The sequence below is a fragment of the Pelodiscus sinensis genome, chromosome 12, assembly GCF_049634645.1.
Source record: "Pelodiscus sinensis isolate JC-2024 chromosome 12, ASM4963464v1, whole genome shotgun sequence".
Taxonomy (NCBI): Eukaryota; Metazoa; Chordata; order Testudines; family Trionychidae; genus Pelodiscus; species Pelodiscus sinensis.
Genome location: NC_134722.1, coordinates 11,084,588 through 11,102,342, shown reverse-complemented (window position 1 = coordinate 11,102,342; position 17,755 = coordinate 11,084,588). Strand labels below are relative to the sequence as shown.

Sequence of the window (17,755 nt, the reverse complement as noted above, 5' to 3'; positions counted from 1 at the left end):
CACAATCTCTCATCTCCTTTTGGCTGGTTTCAGAGAGCCACATTCAACAGCCAGACGTTTTGAGTGGTCTAGGGCTTTTGGTAGGCAGTGAGCCTGCTTGGGGACCACCTAGATAAGTGCCTCCCGGCTAGAGCCTGCTTCTGGCACCCCACTCAGCACCCCAGTTGCCTGCCCCAGGCCATCACCCAAACCTTCTGCAATCCCCCCCACCTTTCCCAGGTCACAGTTCTCTCCCAGATCATGCACCCTCTCATACACTCCTTCCCCAGGCCAAAAACTTCTCCTGTACCCATACCTCTCCCAAACTCTGCATCCCAATCTCCTCCCTCAGATCACAGTCCCCTCCTTCACCTAAATGCCCTCTCAGACCCACACCCTCTCCTGCACCCCAGTTCCCTCCTCAAGGGGTATCAGGGCAAGGAAGCAAAGAGAGGGAGACAGGAGTTGGTGCTCCTGGGAAGCCAGCTCCACGGACCTGCCTGCCCCCCCCCCCCCCTTTGCTGTCTCCTAGAGAGGCAGCTGCGCAGTGGGGGAGAGGGGAAGGGAGGCTAGAGTGAAGCAGACTCTGGCTATGTCTAGACTACATCCCTCTGTCGGCAGAGGGATGTAAATGAAGCACTTCTAAAGTGCAAATGAAGCTGGGATTTAAATATCCCGTGCTTCATTTGCATAATCACATAATGGCGCTCTTTTGAAAAAGCGCTATTTCGAAATTGGCGCTTTTTCGAAAGATCCTGTAAACCTGAGGTTTATAGGATTACAGGAAGCTGAGGTTTACAGGATCTTTTGAAAAAGCACCCTGTTTTCTAAAGAACCCCATCTAGACTGCAGTTTCAAATTCGAAATAGCGCTTTTTCAAAAGAGCGCTGTTATGTGATTATGCAAATGAAGTGTGGGATAGTTAAATCCCGGCTTCATTTGCTCTTTCGAAGTGCTTCATTTACATCCCTCTGCCGAAAGAGGGATGTCGTCTAGATGTAGCCTCTGTCTGCAGCGGGCCTGGGCTTGCCACAGCACCCTCTGTCCATCAGGGGTCAGAGAGCCCAGTGGACAGAGGTTGCTCTCGCATCCCACGGGGCAGCCTCTGTTCCTAGGAAGCTCAGATCCTCTGCGGACAGGGGCTGGTGTTGTCCTGCCCGTATCAGAGGCAGAAGTATGGGGCAGCAGGTTTATGCGAGGAGCCAGTTCTTATACTGGCTCCCTGTGCAGATTGGCTCCTGCCTGCCACCCAATGTTGCTGCCTCTGATACACTGGCTATTGGCCCTGCCCCCAGGGATTATGGAGTAGTTGTGTAACTGCTAAAATTTGATGTGATTACATGACTACTCAGTTACACGCGCTCTATCATCCCTACTTTCTGCTCCCAACTTGCATCCCAAGCCCTATACTACCTCCATAGAAGAGTGCAATCTTTGATCACTTATCAAATCTTGGAGTGCTCCCCCCCATAAAAAATTATTTCCCACCCTGAAATAGATCAAATTATCCTGTCCTCAGAATCAGCCTAAAAGAAGGAAATATTTTGCAAGTAAGCAATTTTATGACCTCTGAAAAAGCTCCAACATTTCCTGGACATAGTTGTGGTTTAGCAGTTCTCTGGAAATACGCAGGAGGAAGTATGTACTGGGAGGATTAAGCTCTAAAGCCTGTCCGGTCTTGTGGAGTGTGGGAAGGAGAGTGTTAGTGTCAGAACAGCCCCAGCCACATAACAGTGGGTAAGTTTACTAAATTTAATCTAACTAGGCTTAGCACTTCGGAAAGTGAGCTTCTGGGATACAACCATTGACTCGATAAAGTCCTTATACCATTCATTCCTGATCAGTGGTAGACTCACCTGGATTTTCTAAAGGTTTGTTTTCTGCTTTTATGTTCACTATTATCTTCTTTGTAATTGTTTTTCTTAGAAGTGGTCTTGAGCCAAATCTAATGTCCCCCAAATTCTGGAGCTGTTTAAACTCCAACTTCAAATACAGATTATGCAGATACCCTTTCTGTATATAAAAGGTTAATCCAAAATCACATTTAAATGCTGCACAGGGTTTGGAATCTGTCTTGTTGCTGGATGTACTTTCTTAAAATGTTCTTTTGTGTTTTCCTCTCAAATTTGAATATAAATTCTTCCTGTGTTGATTTTTCTCTCACACATTTAGCAGTCCAGGACACTGGGTTTTTCCTCCAGTTTTTGAAAGTAAAGTATTTTCTCAGACTTTATTTTTCATTTCTTGTTGTGTGTACTCTGCCTGAACAATCTCTCTCCTCCAGATTTTTATAAAGTACTTAGCCACTGTTGAGGAGCAATGTTGCTTATAAAATCCACTTGGTTATATTGATTTTCTGAGTCTTCATGATAGTCTTGTGTTCACCAGTGTCTGGATGCCTGAAAAGGAAAGAGTAGTTAACGGCTCATTGCAGTTTTCTTTAAACCAAATCCTCAAGTACCTATGTTTGGCACAGACGATTCTTGGTTCAAATTACGTAAGTCAAATCTAGGACCTAAAGCAGGTTAACATTGCCCTCTTAAGGAGAAGAGTACTCCCTATTAATTTAACAGTATTAGAAGCCAGTATGTTGTTTTTTGTTTTATGTAAAAACCACAGGCTTGTTTGCTGATAATTTAATAGAATTTTTACATGCTCGAGTGATATTTGATTTTCTTTTAGGAAATATCAGATCTGAGGGACATACAACATGCATTGTAGACTGTGTTTGCTGAACACACACATTCCCAATCTTACAGAAAATGGCTGGAATATTGAGCTAGACAGAGGGTACTGCAGAAATACCTAACATTACAATTTTAATAAAGGGCCTAGAGGGGAACAATGGTCATTTCAATTCATTGACATATTTTTGTGCTTTATTCAGGAGATTTTTTTTATTGAAATTCTATTGCTGCTGTTTTATCTCCCAGTGTCTTTCCCAGTCCAGAGTGGTACATGTGTTAGGTGCTATAGGGTTTTGTTTTGCTGAACATACTTGACCTGGAGGTCTGGTGTCTTCTTTCTGCATTAGGGCCGGGACAGATAGGTGGAATTCAAGACCAGGATTGTGTCTCCTCTTTCAGGCAGACACACTTTCTGATACTACACCCGGCTTTTGTTACAAGACGTGAAAGTTTTGGCCAGATTTGAACTTCAGTCATCAGGAGAATAAGGCCATCTATCTGCCCAGTTGGTTGTACATTTTTTTCAGAGACCAGTTTTTAATCAGAAAATGCAACTTCATTAAAATCTAAATGTCTCGTAGAAACATATATGTTTTGACAAAATGTTCAATGGAGAAAAATTGAAACAAATATATTTTACTTTCTCTTTTCATTTGATATTGTCAAAATGTGATTTTATCATTTGGATTCAGTTCATTTTGAACTCTTATTATATTACAAAGGAATGGGTATGATACATAATATAGTGCTTTGACATTACCTAATTGTTGCTATAAAATTAAGTGTTTGGAAGATATTTTTAGTGCTTATATTCCATGGAAAATTTGAGAATTTTAGTTCCCCATTATGATTTTAAATGAAAGCAGAGTTTGAAATGCTATGATTTCTAGTGGAGTAGGCATTCTTTTTTCAACTAGATCTACAGCCACACTGGAATTAAATTTAAATTAAATTCATTTGGAATTAAATTTAAAGAGAGAAGTGGATTGTGTCCACAAAAACTCATGGTACCATTTACATGTTTTATTAGTCTTTAAGCTGCTGCTAGACCAGTGGTCCCCAATGTGGTGCCCGCGGGTGCCATGACGCCTGCTGGGGCATTTGTGCGCGCCCGCCGACAACCTGGGCTCCCCCCTCCCCCCCGGCGCGCAGCACACAGGAGGCGCCGGCCCCAGGCGCGCGGCACGCACCGGCGCCGGGTGCGCGGTGCTTGGGCGGCCCCAGCCCCGGGGCACATGTGGACGCGCAGTGCTCGAGCGGTGCCGGCCCTGGGCCCACGGCACAAGGCGCTCGGGCGGCCCCAGCCCTGGGCCTGGGGCACATGCCGGCGCTGGGTGCAAGGGCATCTCTGTCCTCTGGCATGCCCCCAGCCGCGCGGCTCACCCCCTGGGCGCCCGGCGTGTGAGTGGCCCCACCCCCGGGCGCCTGGGAGCCTCTAAAGGTTGGGGACCACTGTGCTAGACTGTTCATTATTTTGTAACTTTTTCCAGTTATAGACTAACACAGCTACCCTCTGAATCAGTTGGAGTCAGTGATCACCAGGTGTGATCAGGATCACACCCTGAGATTAGAGGCATATTTGGTACCCAGCTGAGCTTTAACTCTTGCTGCTCTGGTTTCCATTAGTCACCCTTCACTTGGAATAAAGTTAATTCTGAGTCTGAGCACTTGTCCAAAAAGGTGGGAAAGGGGAGAAAAAAATGAAAAGATTCTTTAACTTTTGTTCAGGTGCACTGGAAATAGTTTGTAGGATCTTTGCCATTACAGAACATAGGTTCCTTTAAAAAGAGAAACATTTTTATCCAGTGAAGAGTCTTGCTGTTTACTTGCACAGAACTTGTGTTTGAACATGCTTTTGTTTTCACTACTCATTTAAAACATCCCTAATTGCAAGGACAAATCCCTAGCACAGTGATCCCCAACGCGGTACCCGCGGGCACCATGGTGCCCGCCAGGGCACTTATGTGCGCCTGCTGAGTGCTGGCTCTAGGCACCAGCAAACCAAGCACATGCTTGGTGTGGCACATTGCCAGGAGTGGCATTCCAGCTACTCCTGAGAGACACTGGCTGGAAAACTCCTGAATTCCTAACCCTTATCGCCCGATGTGGGCCTCCCTGTGGCTGCCCAAAGCAATGGGCGGGTCAGTGGAGCGCGCGATGGGCCAGCAGCGAGCCACCCTCGGCAGGCGGGGTGCGTGGGGCAAGTCATGCTCGCAGCCCCACCATGATTGGCTGAGGCGCCATTTCATCATGGTTCTGGGGCTGCCTCGCTGCCTTCCCTCGGCACCAGGGAGAAAAGTGCACCCTCTAGTTAGCGGCGGGGCAGGGCGGGGCGGTCTTGACAGGAGCGCTGGCCACACACCTCTCCAGTCAGCTTCCCGGCGCAGCTTCTGGTGCCCAGCACCCACCGGCAGCAGAGCGGGAAATGCCCGAGCCTCTCATCCATGAAGCAGACTCCAGCGCCCAGGGATCGTTCGCGCTCCTCTGACTGACACCAGCCAGCGCAGCCTGACGTGCAGGGGGGCGCACCATGGACTTTGGGAACAGCAGCAGTGCTGGAGTGCTACAGCCCTGGTGGGCGAGCCACTATCCCCAGGGCAGGCTGCACAGAGCGATCCAGGGCCGGGCAAGGGGCAGCCCGGGTCACTGCAGCCAGGGACCACGCTGCGAGCCAGGTGCCTTTGGTCATCTCTCCTCCTGCCTTGCACTTACTAGTGACCCCTCCGGCCGGAGCGGGCACCCTTGGCCAAGGAGTTTGCAAGAGTGTCTGTGTGGGGAGAGGGGGAGCGCACATTGGCAAATGGGGACGACTTTCTCTCCCTTTTCTTTGCATCAGTGCTGGTCGTGGAGGGAGGGGGGAGCTGCAGCCTTGGTGGAGCTGGGCAGAAGGAAGGCTCTGCCTGGGACAGGATGATTCCAACAGAGGTGCCTAGGCTAGGGGGAGGAGAGAACTACTTTGCAGCCTGATCTGGTTGGTCTGGCAGTGAGGAGCCGCTGGAGGGGGCCTCGCCTGCCCCGGCTCAGAGATTGGGGGGGAGGGGGCGAAGAGGTATCCCTGGCCTTGCCCTTTGTTTCCCGGTTGTGTCCACACGCATCCCCAGGGAGACCCATGCCACTTTCACCCCTCCCTCAGGGTGCTCCGACCTTTCCGCACGTGCTGGGAGGAGGGGACATGAGGGCTTGGTGGGGAGCAGGAAAGGAGACGGAGTTTGGTCAGTTGGGGGAAGTGGAAGAGGGGAGCAGACTGAGTCCGGTGGGGAGGGAAAGGGAAGGGAGTGAGGAGAGGGTGCAGGGTGGATCATGTGGAGGACAGAAGCGGGGGCAGACTGCGTCTAGTCACTGAGGGGTAGAGTTTGCCTGGGAGGGGAGAGGAGGTGGAAACTGAGTTTGGTGAGGTGAGTGGGGGGGGGGAGCGTCAGGATGTGTGTAGATGGGGATATGTGTGGAAGGGAGGCAAGACAAAGGCTGGATTTGGCTGGAAGGTGTGGTGGGAGTCAGAGCTGCAAGGTGAAAGGGGTGCTTTCCTCCTCAGTGCCTGTCCTGCAGCAGTGTTCGGGGGTGCGGGGAGGTAGGGAGTGTGGACAAAAATTTTTTTGCTTGGGGCAGTAAAAAACCTGGAGCCGGCCCTGTACGCAATGCATGCGTGACCCCACCTCCAGACGTGTGGTGTACGCATGGCCCCAGCCCCAGGCACCCGGCGCACACGTGGCCCCACCCTCAGGCGCCCAGCAGCCCAAAAAGGTTGGGGACCACTGCCCTAGCAGCTTAAAAGAAATAAGATGGTTCTGGAAAAGCAAAGCCACTCAACCTTCTCCTAATGAACCCTGAAAAAGCATGCATGCTTTTTTGTGCCCTTAATAGATTTACGTCAGTATAGCTGCTTTTATAATTTTTGGTATCAAGCATGTGACCTTTGGGAGCATTGAACTATTTCCTTATTGGCTATGACACAGGGAATTTTTAGCAGTTTTGCTTAATATGGACAAAACTTGTGCACATATTGCATTGAGAATGACTATTGCAGCGTTTATACAAATGCTGTATGTAAACTATGTATGTGTGTTTTCTTTAATATTTTCATTGCATTCTCCTCTTGTTGTCAAGCCAATACTCAAATACTAGATGGCAGCTGGAGAACAGGGATCAAGGGAGGATGGTGCATAAATGGAGATATCTGAAGAATACTGTCAGCATTTTAATCCAGAGTGGTAATCTGATAAAGAAGTCTAGTGGCCTATGGTAATCAGAGGCTTGATCAAAAGTCCACTGAAGTTCATGGGAAACTTTTCATCAACTTCCAAGAGTTTGGGATCAGCTGAAGTTGATTTAGGATTTTTAAAAAATTAAATATTTAATATTTTAAGTTTAAGGAAGCTATAATAATGTCTTTGTCACTGCTTCCTGTTAAAATAAATGGATGATAATGCAAACCCATGTCTTTGGTGACAAGTTTCAGAAGTTAGTCTGTTTCAGCAAAAACAACAAAGAGTCCTGGTGCACCTTAAAGACAGACACATTTGTTTGGGCACAGTCTTTTCATGGGCTGGAACCCACTTTGTCAGATGCACCAAATCTTTGTTAGATTTTTTGCAAAATCTCCTTCACTTTCATGAATGACATGGGTTAAAGCTGGTAATTCCAGAGTGAGAGCCAAGGTCAGTGGTTTCAAATGAATGCGCTGCTCTGAGGGTTTTAAGGAACACCCATGTGGTTTGCTTGTGTTTAGCTCAGTGTTTCAAAGCTTTAACACAATCTAATTGTTCCATTTCTGTGTGTTTTGTTTTTAATTGCAGGCTGCAAACAGTTATCTGAGGGATCAGTGGTTTCATTCTTTGCAGTGGAAGGTAGGTTTTGCGTTCTCTATTTTCTTTATATTTTAATTGTAAGTGGGAAGTTCCCTTTCCACTCTCTTATATGCTCTGTGATTCATGGGTGAATGGTACTGTCTTGAGTGCAAATGCCAAGAAGGGCCACAGCAAGAAATGAAGTAACCTGACTCACCTTGAACCAGAAGTTCAGATACATCACTATTTTTTTTTCCTAGATAAGTTTACTCAAATGGTGAAAATCCCCTTCTTCTTGAGGTTTAGGTAATAATTACTTCTTTTGTTTTCGACTTTGACACCATATTCATTTGCAGTCATGTCTTTTCCCTCCAGAATCCCTGAATCCTAAAATGTCAACAAACTGAGCAGCTTGTGATAGCTTACTGCTGTCAGCCTGTGGTAGCCTCCATGCAGTATAACAACTCATTTTCAGGTGGTACAGTAATGGAGACCACTTGATTCTGTGAAACCAGTAGACTTTAGAATTTTACAATAAGGCAGACAATAGCTTAATCCTGAGCTGTTCTGATCTAAACCATCCATATACATATTTTTAAAAAATCTAAAATTACATGCAGTCTTGGCTATTAATTAAGGATGTTAACTAGCAGTTAATTAGCTAGTTGAGTAGTCAATGAAATTTCTAGTTGATAGGCACTTCTGCATTCCTTCTTTGAAATGTACAAGAGCCCCTACTGGGGCTCTTGCACATTTCAAAGGAGGAATGTGGAACTCCTCCTGCAGTCTGAGGCTCTGGCTGCATGTGGGCCAGCTTTGAAATGTACTAGAGTCTCCAATGGGGGCTCCTGTACATTTCAAAACGGAAGTGCCCTCATGGAGTTCCATGATGCACTGCCGATTTGAAATGCCACACGGTGCCTGGGGTCAGCTGGGACGCCTCAGCTGGTCCCAGGCTCCACACGGTATTTCAGCTGAACCCGGGATCAGCTGGGGACTCCCCAGCTGACCGAGTTCTGCGTGGCATTTCCCCAGATCAGCTGTGTTGTGCTGCCCCTTTAAACGTCGCCTCGGCATTTCAAAGCAGCAGCACCGCACAGCTGATCCCAGGCTCAGCTGTGCGGCGCTGCCGCTTTGAAGTATCCCCCCTTTGCTGCCTCTGTTTGATAGAGGTAGCAAGGTGGGGGGCTGGGGGAGGAGAGGAATCAACTAGTCGAATGACTATCCGATAAGCATTTATTTATCGGATAGTTGACTGGTCCTTAACACCCTTACTGTTAGTTATTCAAGTCTCAGATAATTTGTAATGCTCATTGGGAAAGATGTTGGTTAACGCGGGGATTATTAAACAAATTGATTCACAAATATGTCAAAAACAGATCAGTCCAAACCATCAAAAATGTGATGTTTTTTTTAAAAGGACTTGTGGATGAATTCAGTTACAGGTCCAAACTGATTATGAAGACAAATTTTTGCTTGGGATTGAATGGGGTTATCATGTGTATAAATCCCACAGTGTGAAATAGTAACTTTCCTGTGTGGTTTTTGGAGCTGAGGGATCAGCAAAGGATTTTTCTTTGGAAACATTCCAGTGCAGTCCAATAGGCTGACTTCTCTTGGTTTCTTATCAAGATTCTGTTCTGCCCACAACAAGTGCGTGTGAAAAGAGATGAAAGTCCTTCCCATAGAACTGCTTTGGAGTAGACACTTTTGAATAGCACAGACTGTGAAAAACATTTACCCAGAAAAATTTAGATGACTCCTATGTTTTGTATAGTTACAGATTTCTTTTACCAGCTACTTAAAGAGGAATTGGAAGGACAGCAAAAATGGGTACCTCAGAGAGAGGAAAATTTAGGGATAAATCGCTTTTAAATCTTATACTTTGGTTTACCCATGTAGATATAATAGCTACCTTACAGCTGTATTGTGAGGCGTGTTTAATCCTTTTAGATCATGGGCTGCAAAGCGCTATGTAAAACATGAGCTATTAATGTTTTCTTTCCCATTAATAAGTTGTACACGCTGACAGTCTTTTGAGGAGTGGGAGGAACAGATGAAGTAAATGCATCTTTTCAATATTTTGAGGCTGCTTTGCTGTTATGTGATGCCTTTGATTCACAAGTTAGTATGAAATTTCACGTGGCGATACCTCACTGCTCTACAGCTAAAGGGCCAGATTCTGCCATTTTACTCATGCTGAGTAACCTTTCTGTTTGAATGAGTCCATTGAATTCTAGTGCATTGCTGGATTGAGGCCAGAGTGTTCAGCACGTTGCAGGATCAAGCCTATTCTTTGAATGGATCCAAGTTCTCACCAGCAAGATCCAAATGTTAAGGAATTGTTAACTCTCTCCCAGTTCATGACTTTGCAGAATATTCTGTCCATTGCCTGTGTCCATTTAGGTGACAAATAATATTGTGTGCAAAGGCTGTGATAAACTATGGCACTGCTGCTTTTGCTACTTGACTATGCCTCATCTTCCCTTGGCCAATATTGCAGTGTATGACTGATGCAAATATTTTTGCATCAGTCATGGATGACAGCATGAGAGTTCTATATACTGCTACTTCCCCATCTCCCTTGATGGGCAAGGACTGAATAGGAGTGGCAAAGACAAGGCGGATTCTCTCACCCCATTCACTGTGCCTGCCAGGAGAGCTGGTGGCGTGGGCCAGCAGATTACATCTTCAGAGAAGGGGAAAATTAATCAGCTCTTCAGTATGTTTTTGGTCTGCTCTGGGTGCACCTCAGCCATGCCCTGCACCATTCCCAGGACAGATCATACTTTTACAATCTAGCCCTGCAGATTTAAACAGCAAAGAAAAAAAGTAACTAACATGGCTTGTTTCACTCATACATCTTCCAACCATATGGCGACAACTTCGCTCAGTAGGAGCTGCTCTTAATAATGAGCTAAGTAAACTTTCCAGGGCTTGCAAGCAAACCTCTCATTCTGGGAAATTGACTAATTGAACCTCAGTGGATATTTCCTGTAGAGAATTCATTTTTACTTCTATGCTGCTTTTTAAAAGTTTTTTGTTAATAGAATAAAGCATTATCTTGATTTGAAAGGCCTTCCCTTTGCCAGGAATAGGAAGCAATTCTTTTCCCCAAAACAATGGCAGAGCTTAAATCATGGCCCATATACTTTGTGCTAACACGTTCCTGTTTGCTGGAACACAGTTGTTTTTAATGTTTGAGTTGCTTAACTTTTTAGAGGAAGAACACCCGCTAACTTCATACTGTTTACCTTGGCGCATATTTGGCACTTCAAATGAACTTATAATAGAAGCAAGGGTAAAGAAAGTGAGGATGTTACTGCGTAGACTGAACTCCTTGTTGGTGGCCCCCTTGTCTTAGTTTCCCCTCTTGAACTACTCAAAAACCCCACCCATAGGAGCAGTGTAGGAATAGTGGTGCAGGGTCTGGGCAGGAGGGAGGATGCAAGGAGCAGGCTGGGGTCTAGGAGGGAGGTACAGTGCAGGAAAAGCCTAGAGGTATGGAGTCTGGGTGGAAGGGAGGGTGCAGAAGCAGGCTGAGGATGGAGTAATGTGGAAGGGGGCATAGGATTGTGTTTCTCACCTGGCGTAGCTCCCGTTCTGCACTGTGCTTGTGGGTATTGTCCCTTGCCGCTCCCATTGACTATGATCCCCCAGCCGATGGGAGTGACGGGGTGTAGCTTGCAGGTGAGTGCAGGGACTTCCCTGTGCTCTTGTTTTCCCAGCCAGATGGGAGGGTAATGACAGCATGCAGAGCTGCTTCCTTCCCCTGCCAGACAGAGCTGGCCATACAGGGGTTTTAGTTTTGATCCCCTGCTGCTTCCGTCCACAGTCCGGGAGCTGGTGCGCATGCTCCAGCCACACGGGGGCAAAGGGGGTACTAAGGCTTGGAATCTTGCTGTGGGGCTGGCATGCCTATGCTGGCTCACTCCACTGTGGGGGTGGGAGAGCCCCAAGGCTCACTGCAGCCTGGATCAAGACAAACTGAGCACCAGAGCCAGCCCACGAGCCATGGGTTCCCCATCCCTGAATAGACAAGACTGAACGGAAGTACTAATGTACCTGTTTTACAGTCATGGAACAGAATAGCTAATTGACTTGCCCCAAGCTCCACAGGAAGCCTGTGTCAGAGATACACTGAATCCAGGTCTCCTAAGTTACCAGTCCTAAGCCTTAACTCCAAGGCCAACTTTGGTCTCACGACAGTCAGTGGTAAAATCCTTGGAAGCCCTACTTCCTGTCTAGGCCAAATAAATATTTTGTGTAATTTAACTGGCTGGTTTTATTCCCTTTTCCCCTCTTGCTAAACCTGAATGTATTTTGTAGAACTAGGCTTTGTGGACCGAGGGCATGTGAGATCACTTGTGTTTGTCATATTGCCTGAGGAATGTACACAGAGGTTTAGTTTGGGGCAAATTTAGATATCAAGATATGGACCTCTGGCATTTTCCTTATATGCTGTCTGTCTCTCACTCTGTATTTCTTGCATATAATAAGCTCTTAAGGGTGTGCATGTGCGTGTGTAAGATAGCTAGCACCTTGGAGCCCCGATCTTGGTCATCACCACAATATATATGTTAGTAATGAAATGCTTGATTGAGGCAGTAGTTCACAACCACTGGTCCACGGACTGGTGGCCAGCCGTGAACCCCTTCGTGCCAGGCCACAGCATTCTGCCAGGCCATGCCACCACCTGCTAATGACCCCAGCCTGCAGGGGTGCTCAGTTTCCTATAAGGGGCATACTTGCGCATGCACTAAAAATTCTTCCAGCCTCCCATTGTGAGTGGCACTGTGGGCTACCCCGTGTACTATGGTTGGAGCCAGGCTGCAGTGAGGCAGTCCCTTCTGGGGCAGCCTCACCATGGCTCCGGTTCCAGCTCCAGCACCTGTCATGAAGCCCAGCCAGTGGGCCTGCGTCCCAGGCAGCTGCCCTGTCCTTTCCGTTGCGGGCAGTGTGTTTGGGACCAGGGAGCGGAGCCTTTACAGCCATTAGCGTCCTGGCCTTTATCGATATTACCGAGGAGGATGAGATTAGAGGCCCCTGGCAGCTGTGCTGGGTGTCCACAATTTCCGCCCCTCCTCCAACAGGGCCTGGCTTCCTCCTTGGGATCTCCCCTGCCGGCTCTGGCCTGCACCACGTGTCTGTCCACTTCCCAACATCCCAGGGCACCGCAGCCTGCAGTTCCGGTCAGAGTTGTGCAGGGGGATCTGGGCTCCCTGACTCAAACCAATGGGTGTCAGGGGCTGGTACCACCCAGTTTTCAGGTGGGTGCCACGAGCCTGAGACATGCATGGGCTGAGTGACCCTGAGACTTTAGGCCCCGACTGTTAACAGCCTGGGGAGGAACTCTAAGGCCACCAGAAACATGCACCAATCCCTGTCGCTTTCTGCTCCAGACACCACCAATCTTGTGCGTGTGTCAGGGGCTGGGCTGTCGCCAGGTGGGGGCGGAGTCTCTTCCCAGCTGCGGAAGAATGCTTTACTGTGTGGCGGGAGGGCAGCCTTAGAGCAGCCGCTACCTAGGCAGAAGCACTCAGCTGGCGGCTGGGAGGCAGTACAGGGCTAGATGAGGGGGGTACAACAGGCACAGAGAAGCTAGGTGGGGCTAGGTAGTGGGGGGGCTATGGGGACAGGGCTGGCACTGGGGGGTTCTGGGGAATGGAGGCTGGGACAGGGAGAGGCTCTGGGGAGGTTGGGTGTAGTGGGTCTCTGGAAACAGGAGGCTGGCATGGGAGCTTTAAGGGGTGGAGGCTGGCACAGAGGTGCTCTGAGGGCGACAGGCTGGCACTGGGGGACTCTGGAGGCCAGGGCTTTTGGAAGACTGGTAACATTTTATTTGCATATTCATTATTTGCACAATGAATATGAAAATAAAATGTTACTGGTCCGCCAAAAGTTTGTGAAGGGGTTTGGTGGTCCCTGGTATCATAAAGTTTAGGAACCACTGGATTCAGTGCAATTTTGTATCCCTCAATCAAGCTAAATCTTGGCAATAGGACACTGGTTTTCTAGAGAGCAAGATGGACATTTACACAGGAGGGGAAAAGATACACATCAAAAGGTTTTATGGAGCTTGGTTGCATTTTAATTGTTCTCATGGGTTAAAGGTGACTGTAGTCATTCCTGTTTTTAAATTGGCATTAAGAGTGCTGGTTGCCTCCTGAGCTGCCATTGCAAAAAGCACTATAATGTGTCTTCAATGGTACAGTGGGAAGCATGACTTGGGCTGGGCATTATCTCCTTGTGCCTCTCTGATCTGGAAGCACCTGATGTGTGTCTTGTCCACTCATGTGTTAGGAAGGAGCCCCTAATTGACTTTCTGCAAATCATGCTGTTTACTTTTTATATTTGTCTGCTGGACAGTGAAAATAACTGGTCCATTTCATTTTTGTTTATGTATTCCTTTCCAAATTCATTGTTGGATTTTCATGAATGGGTAGTTGTGGCACAGTGCTGAAGTTTTTGGATTGCAACATTTAAAATAAACATTTTCCCCTGGAATTTATGTACAGATTTGGAACTATTGGGGGCCATTGAGAGAATTTTGTATTTAACAAAACTTGTGGTTTTGGTCAAATGTCAGCTGACCATAGCCCACAGATTAGTGAGTATTTCTCTTTTCCTTTGGGGACCCGTTGGGACATCTTTGGTAACAATGAATAGTATTTTACTCCATATTTCAATGGAACCATTCATGGTGTGAGGTACCACTTAGTGTGACTTGATTCCAGTACTCCTGTTCATGTTGAGTAGCACTTAACTCTACCAGGGCTCATCTAGACTATGCTAAAGTGTCGAAAGAGGATATGCAAATTCCATTCTTCCTCAGAAAATGAGGTTTGTGCGGCTTTTCGAAAAGGGGGGGACGACCGAAAAACCCGCGTCCAAACTGCTTTCACTTTCGAAAGCTCTGTGGGAATTTGCATATCCTCTTTCAACACTTCAGTGTAGTCTAGATGAGCCCCCAGTGACCCCACTGAATTATGTCTAGAGAGTAAAGGCCCTAGCAGGGGAAGTTCAGTGTTTTTATATTGCAAACAGCTATGATTAAGTTGAGAATTGCTGTTCTGAAAAGTGAGGGTTGGCCTTGTGTGAAACACCTTACGGCATTGTCGCTATGGTAATGGTTAAAAATAGCACTGTTGCAGGAGTGAGGTTTATATAGAATTTAAATGATAGCATCAAAGGATTTCATGGGCTTAAATCTGGGTAAAAATTACTGTCTCAAAACCATGAAATTAGAGGTGATGGCAAAAAAGTCCCATCACTGAAATGGGCATGGGGACATCAGTTAACCTGGAAAATGATCTGAGAGGATCATGTAGAAATACTTTAAAGAGACATGTGACAAACTTCATATTAAACATATTCAAAGAGCTCATTATTCCTTGGAATCCTTCCTGGATTTCAGCCCATTTTTTTTTGGCGGGCTTTCCACCATTGCCTCCAGTCTTCACTGCAGCAGATATTACATTTCAGAATGAAGGCGGGAGAGATGTGTCATGTCCATTTCCTTGTCTTCCTTGCAGGAATATCTTAGGCATCTGATAAAACAGAGATCTTGACACTTCTTTTCTTCAGCAGGTTTTCAGTACCTAATGAACATAGAAATAGAGGAGGAAACAGGAGAAGGCCTCATCTGTGTCTCTGTGAGCAGGTGAATAATTTATTAAGAGAAGGCTAAATTGAATACATTAGTTTTGCCTGTAGTTATTGAAGTGAGGAGGCCCCATGCTCATGCTTGCATCTTGCCGGAGGGAGTGCTAGCCTTTAGGAAATTTAGTATCTCTCCCTTTGACTGGAATATTCAGGTTTCTATTATGGCATGCCATGGAGGGAGAGGTGACTTCTCAGTTAGCTGCAGCAAATCCCATGGAAGACTTTGAATATCTGAGATCTTGAACTGAACCTATGCAGAATGAGGTGTCAGGGTGATTTGGTCATGAATATAGGCTACTTCATTTTATACCAGTAAGAGGTTTTCAGTGTATATGGCTTTGTTCCCAGCAGAACCAAGACTAAATCTCTAAGCCTTAGACTCCTGGTGCCTTTCTGTCAGGAAAGAGGCAACACTGCCTCTCCAGCCCCAAACCCTATTGCTTCTGGGACTTAATATTCATATTTATGTTTTGCTTTGAAGGGAAATACCATCTTTTTGCTGCCTCCTCTGCCTAAGCCTCTCTGGTAACATTCCCTTATTCTCCTTCCACTGTGATTGGTATTCCCACCAAGGCAATGGTCTAAATGACATTCCTGTGAATTAAAGGGCCACCTTATGGACATTTATTTTCACGTAGAAAACATTTTACTGGCATGGTAACACATGTTTTGTGCATTTAGAACCCCACCACCAGATTCCTGTTGTTCAGGGCATTTTCAGGAGCACAGGCGATTTTTAGAGTTTGGAGAATCTTGGCCTTAATCTTCTATTTCTGAGTTTGCAGTCATTTGTTGGGGGTGCCCAGAATGTCAGAGGCAGCGAACATTGCTCTCAGATTGGGAATAACTACAAGGTGAGGATCAGCTGTTTAAGAAACCAAAGGAAAAAACAAAACAAAAAGAAAAACAACTGGCAAGTCAGAAGAGCTGTTTCTTAAACAAGTCTCCTGTAGTGTTTTCCATGAGGCCTCACAGCTTTTTTAAGAAAGGGCGAAAAGAGAGCCATTTATGCAGTTAGAGCAAAATCACTGCCATGGTCAATGCATGCAGTGAGCCCACTCTTTCTGTAGGTGACACTGTTCCCACCAGAGAGGAGGCCTCACTTAAGGTACGTCTAGACTACATGCCTCTGTCGCCAGAGGCATGTAGATTAGGCTACCCGACAGAGTAAAATGAAGCGGCGATTTAAATAATCGCCGCTTCATTTAAATTTACATGGCTGCCGCGTTGAGCCGACAAACAGCTGATCAGCTGTTTGTCGGCTCAGCGCGATAGTCTGGACGCTCCCCTGCCGACATCAAAGGGAGTTGTCGACAACCCAGGTATGCCTCATCCCAGGAGGAGGCATACCTGGGTTGTCGACAACTCCCTTTGATGTCGGCAGGGGAGCGTCCAGACTATCGCGCTGAGCCGACAAACAGCTGATCAGCTGTTTGTCGGCTCAACGCGGCAGCCATGTAAATTTAAATGAAGCGGCGATTATTTAAATCGCCGCTTCATTTTACTCTGTCGGGTAGCCTAATCTACATGCCTCTGGCGACAGAGGCATGTAGTCTAGACGTACCCTTTGGCTATGTCTTCACTACCCCAATAAATGTGTTTTTACAGCAAGGTAGTTGCCATGAGTTAGTGATTGTTGTGAAATCCTAGTGGAGACAAAGTACAGGTAGTTATTACCTTATATCTATGCCCTAATTTAAGCCAATTCAAGACAGATCTGCAGTTGTGTATATAATGATCCAACAAAGTGCAGCTGAACCCCCTCCCTAAATAAACATAGAAGCTTTTACTAGGCTCTTAGGGCTCTGCCATGATTCTCTGTTTGGAGAACATACAGTTGCTAGGCTACTCTGCTCTTTTGGAATAGAGGGGCGATGGCCAGCTGAGGTTCACTGCTGCTTGGCTCAGACTGCTACTGGAGAACTGCTATTGTGCAGTGCTCCTGTACTCACTCAATGACTAATCAAAGCAGTTCTATTCTCCAGGTCACCATGACCCTATGTCTCAACAGATTTGCAAAGTACTTTTTTCAGTTCTTTTTTTATAAAACTGTAATACAGTAACATGCAACCTCCTCTTGGGTTCCTAAACTAGACCATGGCTCAGGAAAGCTAGATTCCATAGCACTAGGTGATGTCTATTTTGGGAAAGCATTGGAGAGCTTGTGAGGCATGGACTGCAGGGCTGTAAAATTTCAGTGATGATGCTCACACATCAATCCAGCTCAGCAAAGTTGCTCCTGTATTAGGGATTCCACACCAGTCATACAGCACTGGCCTAGCACTTAAGTGTTTGGGATCCTGTCGGATCACTTGATGCTACAGATGAGACAGTCAGCGCATGGGAAAATGCTTTGGTTGCTTCAAGTGTCTCTTGTAGTGTCTGTATTTCAAAGCCATAGAAGAGAGCTTAGCATGATTGCACGATAGACCCTAATCTTGGTGTGAAGTCCAATGCCTCTGATGTTTCACAGATGGCAACAAAGTTGACGATAGTTCGAACAGGCTTTAGAACTGTGCTGGGTGATATCACTGTGGTATTAAATTAAAGTGCTTGACAAGATAGCAAAATTTTTGTACTGCATTAAGCAGTGTGTTATCAATTGTGATTTCAGGGGCAGAATACATTTTTCCCAGCGCA

The 17,755-nt window shown here is 46.5% G+C and overlaps 1 protein-coding gene across 8 annotated transcripts in view; it reads left to right on the top strand.

Moving 5' to 3' along the window:
- Positions 1-17,755, top strand: part of CMIP (c-Maf inducing protein) — a 201,118-nt gene that overhangs the window by 114,948 nt on the left and 68,415 nt on the right. For all 8 annotated transcript variants that reach the window (XM_075939998.1, XM_006122667.4, XM_006122666.4 and 5 more), the window contains one exon: positions 7,460-7,510. In XM_075939998.1, the coding sequence (XP_075796113.1) occupies positions 7,460-7,510 (51 nt within the window). The remainder of the gene's footprint in view (positions 1-7,459; positions 7,511-17,755) is intronic.